At 36.5% G+C, this 13,295-nt stretch overlaps 4 protein-coding genes across 4 annotated transcripts; all 4 read right to left on the bottom strand.

Annotated features, from left to right (window-relative positions):
* Window positions 1-1,463: 1,463 nt before the first annotated feature.
* Window positions 1,464-2,723, bottom strand: LOC130501917 (protein ALP1-like). Its single transcript, XM_056996725.1, has one exon. It carries the CDS (start codon window positions 2,655-2,657, stop codon window positions 1,464-1,466), a length of 1,194 nt encoding a protein of 397 aa, XP_056852705.1. The 5' UTR covers window positions 2,658-2,723.
* A 206-nt stretch (window positions 2,724-2,929) lies between these two features.
* Window positions 2,930-5,880, bottom strand: LOC130501919 (polyadenylate-binding protein RBP47B-like). Its single transcript, XM_056996728.1, has 6 exons — window positions 5,384-5,880; window positions 4,222-4,711; window positions 4,050-4,132; window positions 3,833-3,963; window positions 3,631-3,724; window positions 2,930-3,259 (listed from the first exon to the last, which is right to left on the bottom strand). The coding sequence occupies exons 1-6, from the start codon at window positions 5,741-5,743 to the stop codon at window positions 3,149-3,151; spliced, it is 1,269 nt and encodes a 422-aa protein (XP_056852708.1). The 5' UTR covers window positions 5,744-5,880; the 3' UTR covers window positions 2,930-3,148.
* Window positions 5,881-6,733: 853 nt separating this feature from the next.
* Window positions 6,734-7,663, bottom strand: LOC108858888 (putative FBD-associated F-box protein At5g44940). The gene has a single exon (XM_018632744.1). The coding sequence runs from the start codon at window positions 7,661-7,663 to the stop codon at window positions 6,734-6,736; it is 930 nt and encodes a 309-aa protein (XP_018488246.1).
* Window positions 7,664-9,311: 1,648 nt separating this feature from the next.
* On the bottom strand, window positions 9,312-10,649 carry LOC108859767 (cyclin-dependent kinase inhibitor 6-like). The gene is made up of 4 exons (XM_018633675.2): window positions 10,237-10,649; window positions 10,089-10,135; window positions 9,852-10,013; window positions 9,312-9,677 (listed from the first exon to the last, which is right to left on the bottom strand). Exons 1-4 carry the CDS (start codon window positions 10,522-10,524, stop codon window positions 9,614-9,616), a joined length of 561 nt encoding a protein of 186 aa, XP_018489177.1. The 5' UTR covers window positions 10,525-10,649; the 3' UTR covers window positions 9,312-9,613.
* Between the last annotated feature and the right edge of the window lie 2,646 nt (window positions 10,650-13,295).

Here is a 13,295-nt window from a genome sequence, read left to right as displayed (position 1 = left end):
ATTGATTTTTATGTTCCATCTTTTTATACGAGGTCATCTAATTCTTTTTTAACATTGGCACACCATAGTACAATCTAAACTTCTATTAGAGATGATGAATACATTAGCTGCATATATGTAATACTGATGAAAAAAAAAAAACAAAAAAAAAAAACTTCAGGAATAATGTTCCACGACATATATTTTTTGTAATATTTGAATTGATAGACGGTTCTGCGTATACAATATCTTAGTCTTAGCTTTATATTAGCATACACCCAGTGCTGGTAATGTTTTTAACATTGATATATATAAACAATAATGTATATAGATGTTCATGCTTTGTGTACATGCAATTTATATGCAACTTTTATCTTAAAAATCAAAGTATACATGTATGTATTAATTAGATATCTTCACATCACATATTTATATAGTTAAGTATGCACGTGTAGAATATTTCACTTGTTTATTTGAAAATCAGAAAATAGAGTAATATGATGCTGATTTGGTACGCCATAAAGGAGACATGTGGACGTAGAACAGGGCAGGGCAGTTGCATGACCACGTTTTGTGATGCATCAATCTGGACCGATTCACCTAGGAAATAAATTATCATATTTCTCTAGTCTTTTACCATTAAAAAGATTCGCTTTAAGAAAAGTAAACTTGATTGATTTGTTCTCTTGAGGTTGGAACTCGAGCTTCTAAATGATGACAAATACAGTAAATAAAAGCAACAATGGCGTAAGTAAAAGTGATTGATCAACAGAAAAAAGGTGCAAGTAAAAATGTAAAACTATAATAAAGGGATGGGAACAGAGGCACGTGGAGCCACGCGTCTGTGTCTGCTCCGTATGTAAACAAATGGTAAAAATATGCCTCAGAGGAACATAATAATCCCAACGGAATCATTGCAGATTTACCTTTCCTACTGCCTCCCAATTTGCTTACCCTTTTCTGTTTTCCTACTTACAAAACTAACAAAATTAACTTCGCTTAGTTTTTCTTCTTTCAAATCCGCTTAGTTATTATTATTTGGAAAATTACTCATGGATTACGGTAAAAGTAAACTTCATTTTGAAAAATATATATATACTCCACATTGGCTAAAAGGTCTTATCTAATGAAAGCCAACATGATTACTTATATGTGGACCTACAAGGAACGGTTCCAAAAAGTATAAGGAATATTCCAAAATATATAAAAGAATACTAACGAGAAATGTATGTTTTTTTCTTTTTTTCTTTAGAGGTACAGACTATGGCAGCAAAACCGCAAAAGAGAGATAGAGAGAGAGGGAGGAGTACAGACCAACTGTAACATTATATCATGGTGCATTTCCTATTTGGTTCCAGATATTTTAATAAATCGTGTACTATTATAATACCTGATCCTATGAAACATTTATATAATGTTTTTTTGGGAAAATGTAAGAATAAGGACAAGAAACAAATAAAAATTTGTAATAAGCATCCAATGTTTTAAAATCCAAACAAGAACAACCTTTCCATAGTCTGAGGAGCATGGTTGACTCCAACGTTCAAGCTCTGAAGAATCTTCCACCTAGCCTTGAGCAACCCAATAGCCTCCACAACCACCGACCTCCCTTTCATCAGCATCCCGTCGAACAGATTCTCGGGAGGCGAGCCAGCGCCGTTGGGAGAAAACGGCGTCATCAGGAAGGAGAGAAGAGGGTAACACCAGTCACCAACAATGTAAGGCCTCACGTGATGACCTCTAACGTTGATGACTTTCTCCCACACAATGTCACCAGAGGTAAGCCTCTTGTAGAGGAGACTGTCTCTGAAGTGAGAAGAGTCCTCCTCTCCTCCCGGTGCCTTGACGCAGACGTCCCAGAAGATCTTCTTGTGATCAGCCACGACCTGGAGCAAAACGGCGTCGTATCCGTACCTGCTGGTGTAAATGTTTCTAGGGTTGTTGTTGTTGTTGAGCTTCTTGGTGCGGCGTCTGAGCTTGACGGGAGTGCTGTCTACCGCTCCGCAGATGTTGGGGAGAGAGGTGAGCTCCTCGAAGCCTTGGGTGGTTTCGATCAAGCGGCGTTTGCCGACGGGGATCTTGATGAACTCGGGGTAGAGCTTGGTGGCGAGGAGGCGGGTGACCATGTTGGTGATCTTGGAGATGAGGTAGGGATCTAAGGAGTAGCGGGAGGCGAGGGTTTTGGAGGAGCAGCCGTGGGCGAGGCGGGAGAGGACCATGGCGACGGCGTAGTCGGCGGGGAGGGAGAGGTTGGAGGCGGCGATGAAAGGCTGGAGCTTTTCGACGACGGTGGTGAAGACGGGGTAGGAGAGGCCGTAGAGGGATCGCCAGCGTGCGTCGCGGAGCGGGGCGTCGAGGGCCCAGATGTGGTCGTTGGCTAGGGCGCGGAAGGCGGAGACGGAGTAGTCGCCGTCGGGGAGAGGCGGAGGAGGGGAGGGGGATTTGGAGGATGAGGAGGAATTGGAGGAGGATCTGGCGACGGAGAGGAATGAGAGGAGAGATGCGAGTGTGAAGAAGAGGAGAGGCGCGGCGGAGGAGGATGTGAGGAGTGAGGAAGGTGTTGTGGGAGATGGTGAAGATGTGGAGGCGGATGAGGAAGAGAAGATTGTGCTTGTTGGGTCTAGAGAGTTTTGGAGGTGAAGGAGGTGTGAGAGCATCGCCATGAAAGCTTCTTCCATCTTCACTCTCTTCTCTTCTTCTTTTCTCTGAAGTGAGAGAGAAGTCGCTTGTAAAGAGTAAAGGTTTGGGCTTTATTAGCTGTGAGTAATATAAATACACAAATTAACTCTGATATATTTGAAAACTTTTGAAAAAATAACAAAAAAATGTATCAAAATATATAATCAAAAATTCATTTATGAAAAATATGAAGGTTTATCATATCCAAAATTGAACCGAACCAAATCCTATGTTGTATTTAGGTAATGTAGGTTTTTAAGTGGAAATGATCTAACAAACACAACCATTCATGTTAGTCTGTGAGAAACCAGTAGTAACCAAAATTTGTGAATCTCCAAACAACAGCATAAGTCTATCAAAATCAAATCCATCTAAGAAAATTCTTTTTTTTTTCCCACTACAATTCTTTTTTTTTCCCACTACAAGTTTAGCAATGACAGAGGCTTTTTAACCACCATATGACCATGATCAATTTTTGATTCTCTTCTCTTCAAGTCTCGGCAGGATAGGTGTTGGAGTCGTGGTGGTTAGCATATCCTCCATTGTTGTAACCTTGTCCTCGTTGTGCTCCATTCCACTGCTGCCCCGAGTCTCCTCTCCACTGCCACAAAATTAGACCAACAACACATTAAGAAAATTGGAGACATGTCTCTGATTTGGATTTTTATGGAACATGAGTGACATGAAACAAGAACTTGATGACCTCAAAATAATCATGCTCAAGTCTAAGGAAAATGGGGAACAAAAAAAATCAATATCAAGATTTGACCATGTTAAGGGGAGTGACAAGTTGAGCATGGCATTCATGTGTTAAATATTCCCACCAGCATTGCCTATTGTCAACCACTAACTTTATATATACGTTACTAATAATAATAACACAACAAGGACTACATAAAAACTCTTATTAACAAAGTTTGACCCTATCAAAAAATACTTGATTTTAGACCAACTGGTAGTAAAAATATTAACCTGCTTGTTCGGGCTTCTTCCCCAAGAAAGTCTGACAGTGTTCTTGCCTATGACTGTCCCGTTCAAACTCTGGATGGCATCGTCAGCACTCTTCCTGTCAAAACCAAAGAGCAGAAAATCTTTTTTAGATGACACATTCAATATATAGTAAGCATCTACAGGTTTTGTCGGCTCAGTCCAGATTTTCAGGTAAATACCGCACCTGTTAGCTAATTGGACGAAACCACATCCTTTGCCTACTGGGATCTTCACCGAAACAACCTCTCCAACCTGGGAGAAAGGTTGTCTGAGGTCTTCTTCTGTAACATCAGGATCAATGCCACCAACAAATATCTGCAGTATAATAAGAGGGAATGAACAAGGAGGCAATACAGAGTTTGAAACTAATGGAAACATGGAAAAAGGCTATGACTACTCACAGTTGAGTTGTTTGATTCACCATCAGACTGTGAGCCATGAGCCATGTAACCATTTGCTCCATGTCCACCAGCCAGTATCAGAGCTATTCCAATAAAAACAATAGTAACTTTATAGTTCAAATCTTTGTTGAATGCATAAAAGGCATGAAAAAAGAACATCCTAGCAAGTCACCTTGTGAAGGATGATGCTGTTGTTGCTGATTAGCAACGGCTCTTTTAGGGGTCGCAACACCTACACGCATCTGCCTGTTGGAACAATAAGCTCCATTCATCTCCGTCAAAGCCCTTGATCTCTCGTTCTCATCACCAAACCTAACAAAACCGTAACCTTTAGACCGGCCAGTGTTGGAGTCGATCACAACTTTAGCGCTCTTGACAGATGGATATCTCTCAACAAAGAGCTCTTGCAATAAAGTGTCGGTCACATCTGGAGACAAATCTCCAACGAATATAGATAGCTCTGGACCATTCTCAACTGCTCTCTTCTCACCAGTGCTAAAAGATGCCCAGTTTAGACGGAAGAGCTGCTCGGAGTTTGGCATTACTGAACCGTTAAAGTTCTGAAGAACCTCTTCAGCTGCAGCTCGCGAAAGAAACTCAACAAAACCATACCCTTCTGATTGACATGTTAGCTTGTTACGAATCACTTTCACAGAAGAAACCTTCACATATAAGAAAAAACAATAATCCATAACAAAACTCACAGAAAAAAAAAACTGCATGGGAATTATGGTAAAATGAAAATGTTATTTAATCAATGAAAAGACAGCCTAATGAAATATGATCTCTCTATTTTTTTTTGTCAACTAACCAATTTAAGTATGATCTCAAGTTGTGGTTTACAATTACATTTTCCAAAGAAACAATTCTATCTGACCATGTCACTAACGTGAGAAATTAATACACCTTTGTGCTCTCTAGCCTCCTTAGCTAGAGGGGAGAGTCATCATGGACATTGTATATCCTAGGAACATGAACTTTTTTTTGGTAAGTTAAAAGTTCATCTAAACATGGGAAAGTACTACAGTACTTTTTGCCTAACGTAATCTGAAGTTGTCATGTCCATTTCAGACCAATGCTGTTATCCATTAGTCATTACCCTATTCGTTTCTGTGAAAATTCAATAATTAAATCATTGGATCTAACACCTATCAAAACAGTTTCAAACAAACTTGCCAAGAAAAAGAAAACTTGCCAAAAAAGGTCTTTATGATGGATCAAAACACACAAGAAAATTCAAGAACATGTTCAAGATCTGCAAACATATCACTTATTCCACGTAATAATCATTCAGAAACTCTTTGAGATATGTATGTATATATGTGTATATATACCTCGCCGGTGTGAGAAAAGCAGTTGTGGAGATATGTCTCGTCCATCCAATAAAGAAGATCACCAATCCATAGAGTCTTCACATCATCTCCAGATCCGCGCTCATGTGTCTTGTGTTGCTGTTGATACGACGCGTATTGGAAGTGAGGATGCTGCTGCTGCTGCTGATAATTGTAAGGAACGTATTGGTGAGGATACATCATCATCTGTTGCTGCTGCATCATCATCATAGCCGCTGCGCCTGGATACTGCATGGCCGCCATCCAATGTTGCTGTTGTTGTTGTTGCCACTGCTGAGGCGGCGGAGGCGTCGTCGCTCCGGGAGTTGCTAACGATGAATCTGAGCCGTTGGTCGTCTGCATCTTGCAAAAAAAATTGTTAAGATCCGATTTTCCTCTTTTAAGAAGAAGTGTGTAGAGAATAGAGAGCTCGTTGAGCTCTGGTAATGGCTGAAAGAGAGAGAGAGATAGAGATGTTTGGTCTTAAAAGGGAAGCAGGGGGGAGAGAGAGAGAGAGAGAAAGGCTGCTGAATCTATGGGTCTTTGGGAAGTGGTCGAAACGTGGGGCCCAGTTTCTTTCCAAATCCTGTGTTTTTGAGATCGACGGCTCTGATACCACCGCAGTTAATCCACTTGCATTTAATTTTTACTAGGGTTTTTGTAATAACTAATTCTATTAATTAAACTCACGAGTAGGCCCTACTCACGAGGAATGATTTGTAATATTGACCTCTTTTTTAACTGTGAAGAAAGAGTTAGCTGTGTTAAATTAGGAATCTTAAAACTCGGCGAAGCAAACAAAGTATTGGGCCTCATATAAGAAACACAGGACGGCCCAAGGCCTAAACAAAGAGGACAAGCTACAAGGCCTAAACAAAGAGGACAAGCTACACTCTCAGATTGTTCCAGAATCTGTAAAAGCTATGTTATTGATTAGTCCCCATTCTCAAGTACAAATGTACCATAGAAGGGGGTCGTTTGCTTTGGTACATCTTCGTCGACCAATGACCATATATGATTCTCACGATCCACTAGAAGTCTAGAACCCACAACTTGAGAAATCCAGTGCCTCCATTAATTATTTTAGCAAGACGTATCGAATAATACTAGGAATAATGTGATATATAATCATACTCTTAAAAAAAATTCAAATAAGAATAAAGACTTGAATCAGACAATGCAAAAGATCATCCACATAGTTAAAGAATCCAAAACGAAGGAAGATGATCAAACCTAATAAACCATGTGTATAAAATGAACTAAGTAATAATAGCTGCAATTTCCGTGAAAATAAATGATTACCACACAAATGTTCAATAAAGACAATTTTCATAACTCATCAGAAGCTGCATGTCAAGAGACGAGAACCTGACATCTTGTAGAAAGCCTTGTGGATGTAAGAAGCTTCGTGTAATAACTCTCTGCCATCTCTCGTTTGAGCTTATTATAATATTTGCAAGTCAGAGTCAGTTTCTTGAGGACTGCTGAATTCTCAAGAAAGTAATTCACTAGTTTAATCCCAGTTTCATTCTCAATAATAGTTAGGCTAATCGTAACATATTCCAAAGTGGATGATAAACACTGAGGCACATTGGTCCAAAAAGAATTGACCAAAGGATAACCGGTGAACCCTGTTGCTAAACCAATTGAAACTTCCATGGTAAAATTTTCTAGAACTGGAGAGCCTGAGATGAGCTTCTTCATAATCAAATGACCATCACCACACAAGTAATCCATAATACTTAAACCTTCATCATCAGACCTCTTGAAAAAAATGTTTGCTAGATGCATGATCTTGAGACAAGGTAGAGAAACATCAAACTTGGGGTTTTTAAGCCCTATTCGTACGAGCTTCAAAGACACCAATGTCTTGCTCACATAAACACATTCAGGCATGATATCTAATCTACGTGGATACATTCTGCTTTCAAGATCAAGATGTTGAACTCGGCGATGAACCACTTGGGTTATCCACTCAAGGCTGTTTTTAGAGTCATACCCTAATTTTGTATGACGGCAATACTTCATCTTGAAAGTTTGTAGGCACGATCCGCGGTTAAACTCCAAAAATCTGTACATGAATCTCAACAAGGGTTCTCCATAAGGAAGGGAGTCAACGGCGTTTAAGTCCAATCCAGAAACATTTAGCCAGAGAAACTCCCATCTCTTTGACAAAACGCTAGTTTGAACTGAGTCTTTAGTCGAAAGGTATGAGAGTATATGAGTTAGCAAAGAATCCGGAAGTTCGCTGATCCTATCGCAACCTTTTCTTAGAGCATCCATCAAAATCTTGATCAGATCCTAGGGGCTAGGGCTTGTCAATTTTTATTCCAAAAAGTTAGGGTTCAAGGCGATTAAACGTGCAAGAGTGAGTGATTTGGGTAATGAGGAAGTGCTGGAGGTAGCGTAATCCTAGTCGCTCAGTTTCTCAAATAAATTCATAAGCTAAGTTGAAGGCCCATGACCCATTAAACTAAATAAGAATTAGTATGATTCCAAATTAGTAATAAGCAAATTGATTTTTATGTTCCATCTTTTTATACGAGGTCATCTAATTCTTTTTTAACATTGGCACACCATAGTACAATCTAAACTTCTATTAGAGATGATGAATACATTAGCTGCATATATGTAATACTGATGAAAAAAAAAAACAAAAAAAAAAAACTTCAGGAATAATGTTCCACGACATATATTTTTTGTAATATTTGAATTGATAGACGGTTCTGCGTATACAATATCTTAGTCTTAGCTTTATATTAGCATACACCCAGTGCTGGTAATGTTTTTAACATTGATATATATAAACAATAATGTATATAGATGTTCATGCTTTGTGTACATGCAATTTATATGCAACTTTTATCTTAAAAATCAAAGTATACATGTATGTATTAATTAGATATCTTCACATCACATATTTATATAGTTAAGTATGCACGTGTAGAATATTTCACTTGTTTATTTGAAAATCAGAAAATAGAGTAATATGATGCTGATTTGGTACGCCATAAAGGAGACATGTGGACGTAGAACAGGGCAGGGCAGTTGCATGACCACGTTTTGTGATGCATCAATCTGGACCGATTCACCTAGGAAATAAATTATCATATTTCTCTAGTCTTTTACCATTAAAAAGATTCGCTTTAAGAAAAGTAAACTTGATTGATTTGTTCTCTTGAGGTTGGAACTCGAGCTTCTAAATGATGACAAATACAGTAAATAAAAGCAACAATGGCGTAAGTAAAAGTGATTGATCAACAGAAAAAAGGTGCAAGTAAAAATGTAAAACTATAATAAAGGGATGGGAACAGAGGCACGTGGAGCCACGCGTCTGTGTCTGCTCCGTATGTAAACAAATGGTAAAAATATGCCTCAGAGGAACATAATAATCCCAACGGAATCATTGCAGATTTACCTTTCCTACTGCCTCCCAATTTGCTTACCCTTTTCTGTTTTCCTACTTACAAAACTAACAAAATTAACTTCGCTTAGTTTTTCTTCTTTCAAATCCGCTTAGTTATTATTATTTGGAAAATTACTCATGGATTACGGTAAAAGTAAACTTCATTTTGAAAAATATATATATACTCCACATTGGCTAAAAGGTCTTATCTAATGAAAGCCAACATGATTACTTATATGTGGACCTACAAGGAACGGTTCCAAAAAGTATAAGGAATATTCCAAAATATATAAAAGAATACTAACGAGAAATGTATGTTTTTTTCTTTTTTTCTTTAGAGGTACAGACTATGGCAGCAAAACCGCAAAAGAGAGATAGAGAGAGAGGGAGGAGTACAGACCAACTGTAACATTATATCATGGTGCATTTCCTATTTGGTTCCAGATATTTTAATAAATCGTGTACTATTATAATACCTGATCCTATGAAACATTTATATAATGTTTTTTTGGGAAAATGTAAGAATAAGGACAAGAAACAAATAAAAATTTGTAATAAGCATCCAATGTTTTAAAATCCAAACAAGAACAACCTTTCCATATTCATGCATTTAAAATAAACCTGATAAACCCCACAAGATCAAAACCCATAGAGATTACTTAATCAGATCATAAATCTCGACATAAAGCTTGTATTTTTTTCATTTGTTTGTACAACTAACATAGGCTAAACTGATTAGAGAAAAAGAAAGCTGTACAAGTGGAATGTAATTAGGAGAAAAAGAAGCTATCTTCTTCCGCATGCTATTTTAATTCCTTTCATGGCCCTTAAATCGATCCCCACTTGTAGCGACCTTGGAGCGGTTTGTCATTAACGATATCGAAGTTGTACCTGCGTGCGTGTCAAAAAAGTGTTAGTTACTAGGATTCTCTTTCGTATAATGCTAAACTACGCCGTCGGATCATCATCTCTTATCCTGCGCAGACATTCTTCCCAAAACCCAAAGCAAACACACACACACGTGATGAGATGAGACAAAAAAAAAATGGAGACGATGAGACTCACTTCTCAATGAATCGTTTCTGATCTTTATTCTCCAGCTCCGATAAGAACTCTTCAATATCTCCCGGCGTCGGACTCTTACTCACTTTTTGCGCCGATGATGATGAGGACTCCATCTCTGTTGTTTCTCCCAAAGCTTCTTCACTCACTGGATTTACCGCTTTTCTGCGAGAAACAGAGAGAGAGATCAGAAGGCGAGAAGAAGGAGATATTAATTAAACAGAGATTATTATTATGAACCTGCTGGTGATAGATGTTGAAGTTTCCGTATCGGAGATTTGATGAGCCTAAACATAACGGAATATAAAAAAAAAAATCAACAGAGATTCACAGATTTTGAGTCATTTAATGTTTGTTTCAAATTTCAGATTTCGAAAAAAAAAATCACCTGTAGATCTACGGCAACAGTCGGAGTGCTCCTCTTCGATTCAGTACTCAAACAGATGATCGAGCTCTTGTCATCGTCTTCTCCGGCGGAGTTATCAGAGCATCCGCCTCGAGATGAATCATCCGATGAAGCAACGGAAGGAGAAGGAATCGCCAAGACGACGCCATGAGAGTAGTCCGTTGACGAATCATCATCGAGCTTCTTCTTCTTCTTGAGTAGGGAGACGCTTGCGCTTGAAGCTTCGAGCTCTTTCGCATCACGCTTGCGGTTAGGATCTCTCTCGCTCATCTCTCTCTCTCTCTCTTGTTTTTTTTTTTTAATGTTCTCTGCTTCTTTCTATTTCTGGTACGTCTTGTCTTATTAAAATGCAGGGGAGATTTTGGTGTGGGAGGAGAAAGAATGAAGTATGAGCCGTTGATTATTTCAACGGATGCGATTCGATTCGATTCCTTAGCGAGCGGACGGAGTTTATCGTTATACTCCCGTTTGCGAGAGTGACGGTGACCTGTAACGGCTCCGTTACGGAGTTTCGCTTTACTTAACACAAAACGCTGTTGAGTTTCGAAACGCGCTTTTCTTTTAGGGACTGTCCTTTTTGGCTTCCTTTCAAAGCAATTAAAAACGCAATCATTTTAGTATGACCTGGTGGAAACGTAACAGTAGTTATTTTTTTCTGATTTGAGAAATGGGCGATTGAAAATTCCATTTCTTAAATTTTACTCCCTCTGTTTTTTAAAGATCCATGTTCTAGGAAAAAAATTTGTTTTAAAAAGATACATTTTTTACTTTTTCAATGTATTATTTAATAAAAATCTATTAACTTCAAGAAACTTAATTGTGTTTATTGGGTTATTGGTTAAATATTATAGAAAATTGTTATTCACAAAAATCAATGCATTTTTAATGTGATTTCTTAATATATGTGAAAAGTCTAGAATATGTATCTTTAAAAAACAGAGGGAGTAACTGTGTAGAAAAGATTTACATTTGGTCATTCTCTCGATCGCTGATCAATGAATTTATAACTCATTAACGATTTCGAACCACACATTAATGGGGTGACATATTGAGGGTTATATAAATTAACAACAAGAAAATTCATCATAATCTTCATACCCCTCAAATAAATAACAGCAAAATGATTGAATGTGCATGAAAACAAGAAACACAAAATTTGAGATTGTTTAATTAATTATATGTCAATCACCTAAAACTCACCTAACTAAATGATAACGAATTATGTGGTAATAACTACTTCTTCCCTATCATTTAAATTTGTGTTTAGAGAAAAAAAATTATTTTAAAATAATGATGTTTTCATTATTTTAGATATAATTTAATATTTTTTAAACTTTATTATATATTATATTTTATGTAATATAATATATAATATATTATATTTTTATTAGCTGAATTAGTTTCATTTAATAATATTTTTATGTAACCAAAATAAATTGTATAGAAATTTGCATTTTTTAATCTATGTGCAAAAATTTAAAAACCCACTTATATTTGAAACTGAGGGAAAACTTTATAATAAACATCAAATGTCATACTGTATAGACTTAACGACTCTTGGTTTTGTTTGTTCATTTCAATATTTAGTTTTTTGAAAATTTCCATATCTTGGTTTCTTTCTTTTTAGTCAGCATACACAACAAACAACATATTTTGTCATATACATCATTTTCGTGACATGTTCTACGAAATCACGTACATTGTTCAAACCACTGTAAGATACATAATGAGCCAGATCAATTAGAGCTCAACTGTAAAGTGTCCCGTACAATTAAAACCAATTGTAAATAACTTAACCCAAGTTTCGTATTGAAGAGCAAGGATACAAACGGCAATATGGTTTACAAATGGTAATCACATATGCATCGATACATAGTACTAGGGGTGGGCAAAATATCCGTAAATTTTGATTCGATCCGTTATTCGTTCCGATTCGATCTGAAAAATCCGAATATCCGTAACTTAACGAATCGAAGCAAATAATAAAATCCAATATCCGTCAAAGACGAAGCAAATCACAAATACTAATATTTTTAGAAACGGATATCCGATCCGATCCGTTATATACATATATATGTATACATGTTTATAAAATTATAAATATACATACTTTTATATCTTTATATAAGTTTTATAATGTTTTTATTCACTAAATTAATTATTTAGTTATTAAAAATTTTGAAAGTATGTAATTTTTTATTAAAAAAATAATGAAATATTATTATTTTATTTCAAATTTTCTTCTTTTTCTTTTATTTTTCTTTATTTTTTTAATTTTTTATTATTTTTTACGGATCGAATCGGATATCCGGAAAAAATTCGGATATTCGCGGATATCCGATGTTCCGGATATCCGAAAAATTACGGATCGGATCGGATCGAAAAATCGAATATTCGTAAGGCACGGATCGGATCACGGATATCCTTAAAATTCCGGATATCCGCTCTGTGCCCACCCCTACATAGTACCACTACTAATTGTTTATTATTCCAATGAGTTGGGACCGTTTTGAATAAATTCTACTACTAGATAAAAAGAGATTGCCGTCAAAAAAAAGATAAAAAGAGATTTATCGAGTAATAAGCGAATGCAACAACGAATTCGCTGACCAAGGCATTTATTTAGGGAAATATTAGTTAATGCTCAACCATTTATTTGATTAAATGGTTGTAATAAATAGTAAATGAAAATATTAATGGTAAAGAAGTACAGTATGTAGTAAAAAAAGGTCTACATGTATCCAATCAAGTTAAATTTATGAATGGTAAAGAATCAAAACTGTTCAGTTACAAAAGAAAAAGAATCAAAACTGTGATGGAAAATTTGAAGAATCACTTCAGTCTCACATGGATTCTATAACTATTAAATTTTTAATCAATGTTATTTCACAGTTTGATATACTCCTTTAACTTTTTTATTTGAAAATAAATAATAGCCTATTGAAGGAGTAATTCAAGTTGATATACTCCTTTAACTTTTTAATTTGAAAATAAATAATAGCCTATTGAAGGAGTAATTCAAGTTGAAATGTCCATTCATT

Source organism: Raphanus sativus, unplaced genomic scaffold (assembly GCF_000801105.2).
Source record: "Raphanus sativus cultivar WK10039 unplaced genomic scaffold, ASM80110v3 Scaffold0329, whole genome shotgun sequence".
NCBI lineage: Eukaryota > Viridiplantae > Streptophyta > Magnoliopsida > Brassicales > Brassicaceae > Raphanus > Raphanus sativus.
This window is presented reverse-complemented; position numbering and strand designations above follow the sequence as displayed.

Excerpts from the sequence above, each read along its gene's own strand:
- LOC130501917 (XM_056996725.1), bottom strand. The coding sequence starts at position 2,657 with ATGGAAGAAGCTTTCATGGCGATGCTCTCACACCTCCTTCACCTCCAA.
- LOC130501919 (XM_056996728.1), bottom strand. The coding sequence starts at position 5,743 with ATGCAGACGACCAACGGCTCAGATTCATCGTTAGCAACTCCCGGAGCG. Across the intron at positions 4,712-5,383 it reads GCTTTTCTCACACCGGCGAG|GTTTCTTCTGTGAAAGTGAT; the intron begins GTATATATACAC and ends TTATATGTGAAG. Across the intron at positions 3,964-4,049 it reads GTGAATCAAACAACTCAACT|ATATTTGTTGGTGGCATTGA; the intron begins GTGAGTAGTCAT and ends ATTATACTGCAG.
- LOC108858888 (XM_018632744.1), bottom strand. The coding sequence starts at position 7,663 with ATGGATGCTCTAAGAAAAGGTTGCGATAGGATCAGCGAACTTCCGGAT.
- LOC108859767 (XM_018633675.2), bottom strand. The coding sequence starts at position 10,524 with ATGAGCGAGAGAGATCCTAACCGCAAGCGTGATGCGAAAGAGCTCGAA. Across the intron at positions 10,014-10,088 it reads TCAACATCTATCACCAGCAG|AAAAGCGGTAAATCCAGTGA; the intron begins GTTCATAATAAT and ends TGTTTCTCGCAG. Across the intron at positions 9,678-9,851 it reads CAGAAACGATTCATTGAGAA|GTACAACTTCGATATCGTTA; the intron begins GTGAGTCTCATC and ends ACACGCACGCAG.